Here is a 2,942-nt window from a genome sequence, read left to right on the forward strand (position 1 = left end):
TGCATGGCCACATGCATGTGTATGCGTGTGTGTGCAAGTGTGTGTGTGTGTATGCATGTGCACGAGCATGTACTTTGTCAAATGTCTCTTGAGGAAACTCTCCGGGAAATCTGTGCTTCTAGCAGATCGGAGCTGCTGACTGGTAGCGGTGGACATGTGGGAGAAGGCGGAGTGGGGAGGCCTCCGGGGCACTACCTTGTAGGGCCTCCCATGCCATGCTGGAGAGCACCCCCATCGGCACTGGAGACATGCCCAGGACTTGTTTGTCAGCCTGAGGTGAAGGTCACTCCAGTCACCAGGGACATGGGCTGACATTGCTTCGGCATCTGCTGGAGAGTGTGCAGGACAGGCCGCTCTGTCCTCTGGGCTTTGCCCCTCCAGCTCCTCACCACGGCCCTGCGCTGAGGAAGCCGAGTAAGTCATGCCTTGAGGGAGGGGGAGGGCTGACCTCGTGGGAGGATCCTGGTGAGGTCCAGGCAGGGGCTTCAGTGGGCTCTGAGGAACACCTGGGCCCCTGTCTCTCTGATGTGGGGCACCCATGTCCTCTCTGGACTCTCAATCATCGGCAAACTGAAGGAGGTGTCTCATAGGAGGACTAGAGTGAGGCGAGTGTGCCAACCGTGCGTGCAAGCCATGACTCTGGCCTCCAGCGCCATTAAAGGATGTTAAAAAAAAAAAAAAAGACAAAAAAGAGAAAGAAAAGATGGAGAGAACGTGTGGTCTTGCAAGTCCCCCTCTGACAGTGCATTTCTCCGTGTGTCCTGGAGGAGGGAGGGTTAGGGAGCCACAGGGCTGCTGAGAACAGTCTCTGCACGAGGGCCAGGGTAGAGCACACGGACCATCCCCGGGAGCTGGACTGTGAGGCTTCCCTCACTGCAGAGGGGCCAGCCTGAGCAGAGGCTGGATGGGGACCTGGCAGCAGGGTGGGGCATAGAGCATGACGTCGTCTGGGCAGCGTGCGGAGGGCCCCACCAGGAGGCAAGCGGAGAGCTGGGAACCTGGGTTCTATCTGCATAAATGGCCTCTCAAAGGAAAATCTCAAACAAAGGGAACTCTCCCCAGGACAGCATCAATGACCACAGAAGCTTCCGTTGTAAAGGTCAGAGTCCTGCCTCAGGGCACTCTGCACTGAGCCCAGTGAGGGCTGTCACCAAACAGGCTTTATAAGGAGGGGTGAGCTGAGGGAACAGGCTATATAAGGAGGGGTGAGCTTGGGGAGCAGGCTATCTGAGGAGGGGTGAGCTGGGGGAGCAGGCTATATAAGGAGGGGTGAGCTGGGGGAGCAGGCGGCTCTCAGAATGGGGGCCCTGGGACCAGCAGTTAGTGTAATGGCTGTCACTGGACTCCCAGGTAGTCAACCCCGGTTCGAATCCTGGACCTGGTGGCTTAGACTCATGCCGGGCTTGTGTGCGTGCATGCCCAAGATCCCGAGAAGAGAATGGAGGAGAAGGGATTGCGGTGTGGCTATCCCCCCCTGGGGGGTGATTTCTTGCTTTCTGTCTCTCTGTCTCTCTTGGTTTCTCTGTCTCTCTGCCTCTCTCTGCCTCTCTCTGTCTCTCTCTGTCTCTCTCTGTCTTTCTGGTGAGCACATGCTCTCTGTAACAGAAACCTCCTCTCCAGAAAAAGAAAAAAAAAAAAGAAAAAGAAAAAGAAAGAAAGAATGGGGGCCCAGAGGGTAAGACAGGGATTTTCATATGAAACAGAAGGACAGAAGGACGGGAGCCCTAAGTTAGGCCCAGCCACGACGGGCCTCGTGGGTGCTCAGACCGCTGCTAGTTCAGGGCTAGCTCAGGCTCACAGGGGAGGGCAGATGGGGAGGAAGGGGCCAAGACCCAGCAGAGCCGCACACAGGCAGAGGCAGGGCCAGTTTATCATCCCATACTGGGCCCTGCAGCTCTTCAGGTGTGGGGTGCCTGTGTGCTCATGGGGGCTCTGGGACCCCAGGGAGAACGACTGGCACATCTGCCTTTGTGCTTGCACCGGCCTGACCCTGGTGTCTTCGCTTGTCTGTCCTCCCAGTAGCCTGGGAGTGACTCAGAGCCAAGAGCTCAGGAGCTCCCCGTGTCCGCTGTCCACACACAGGGCCAGCACGACATGGATGGCAGCAAATGTCGACTTTCGAGCTGAGTAGAATGACTGTCCCGACTTTCTCACCCCGAGGAAGGAGCCATGCTCCTGTTTCTGTCGCTCCCGGTCCTGCTCCTCTGTGTGGGGGCAGTGTCCTGCTCAGAAAACGCCTGTGAGTGTGCCCAGAAGGCCTGCTCAGTGGTCACCTGCGGCATCCCCGTCACCAACGGCACCCCAGGCAGAGACGGGCGAGATGGACCCAAGGGAGAGAAGGGAGAGCCAGGTATGGCAGGCCACTTTCTTCCTGCCCTGCTCTGTGAGGGACAGGCACGGGAAGGCCACCCTCCACGTTGGTGCTGCTCCCTGGAGCTCGCCCTGTGGGACATGGCTGCCTCCCAGCAAGGGTGGGTGGCTGGCTCTTGCTCCCTACACCCCACACGGGAACTGGGGGTGTGCACTGTCTGCAGAGAAGGGGGGTCCTGACCCTCAGGACACGGCTTTTCCAGGGATGCAGGGACAGCTTCCTTTGGGTCACTGCGGGCTCTCTGGCCGTTCCCTGGGGTCTACGTGAGGTGAGATTTGAACTTTCGGAGAAAAAGACTGAGCACCACGTCGCACCTGATATGTTCTTCATGTTCCAACAGGCCAGGGGCTCAGAGGCTTGCAAGGCCCCCCAGGGAAGCAGGGGCCTCCAGGAAACACAGGGCTTCCTGGGATTCCAGGACCACGGGGCCAAAAAGGCGACCATGGAGACAGCTCAGGTAAGGACTCAGTCCAGTGTGGTCTCCCAGGGCCGGAGGGAGGCGTCCATCTCCCGGGGCAAGCAACTCAGCCACGTGGCCAGCAGACCTCCAACCTGGCCGGGCCACGTCATC

At 58.8% G+C, this 2,942-nt stretch overlaps 1 protein-coding gene across 1 annotated transcript in view; it reads left to right on the forward strand.

Annotated features, from left to right (window-relative positions):
• Positions 1 to 1,020: 1,020 nt before the first annotated feature.
• LOC102502488 (mannose-binding protein A-like) overlaps positions 1,021 to 2,942 on the forward strand; it is a 5,296-nt gene continuing 3,374 nt past the window's right edge. The window contains exons 1-3 of the mRNA XM_014582217.2: positions 1,021 to 1,099; positions 2,161 to 2,350; positions 2,712 to 2,926. Of these exons, the coding sequence (XP_014437703.1) occupies positions 1,073 to 1,099; positions 2,161 to 2,350; positions 2,712 to 2,926 (432 nt within the window). The 5' untranslated portion in view covers positions 1,021 to 1,072. The remainder of the gene's footprint in view (positions 1,100 to 2,160; positions 2,351 to 2,711; positions 2,927 to 2,942) is intronic.

This window comes from Tupaia chinensis, unplaced genomic scaffold (genome assembly GCF_000334495.1).
Source record: "Tupaia chinensis unplaced genomic scaffold, TupChi_1.0 Scaffold142854_1, whole genome shotgun sequence".
Taxonomy (NCBI): domain Eukaryota; kingdom Metazoa; phylum Chordata; class Mammalia; order Scandentia; family Tupaiidae; genus Tupaia; species Tupaia belangeri.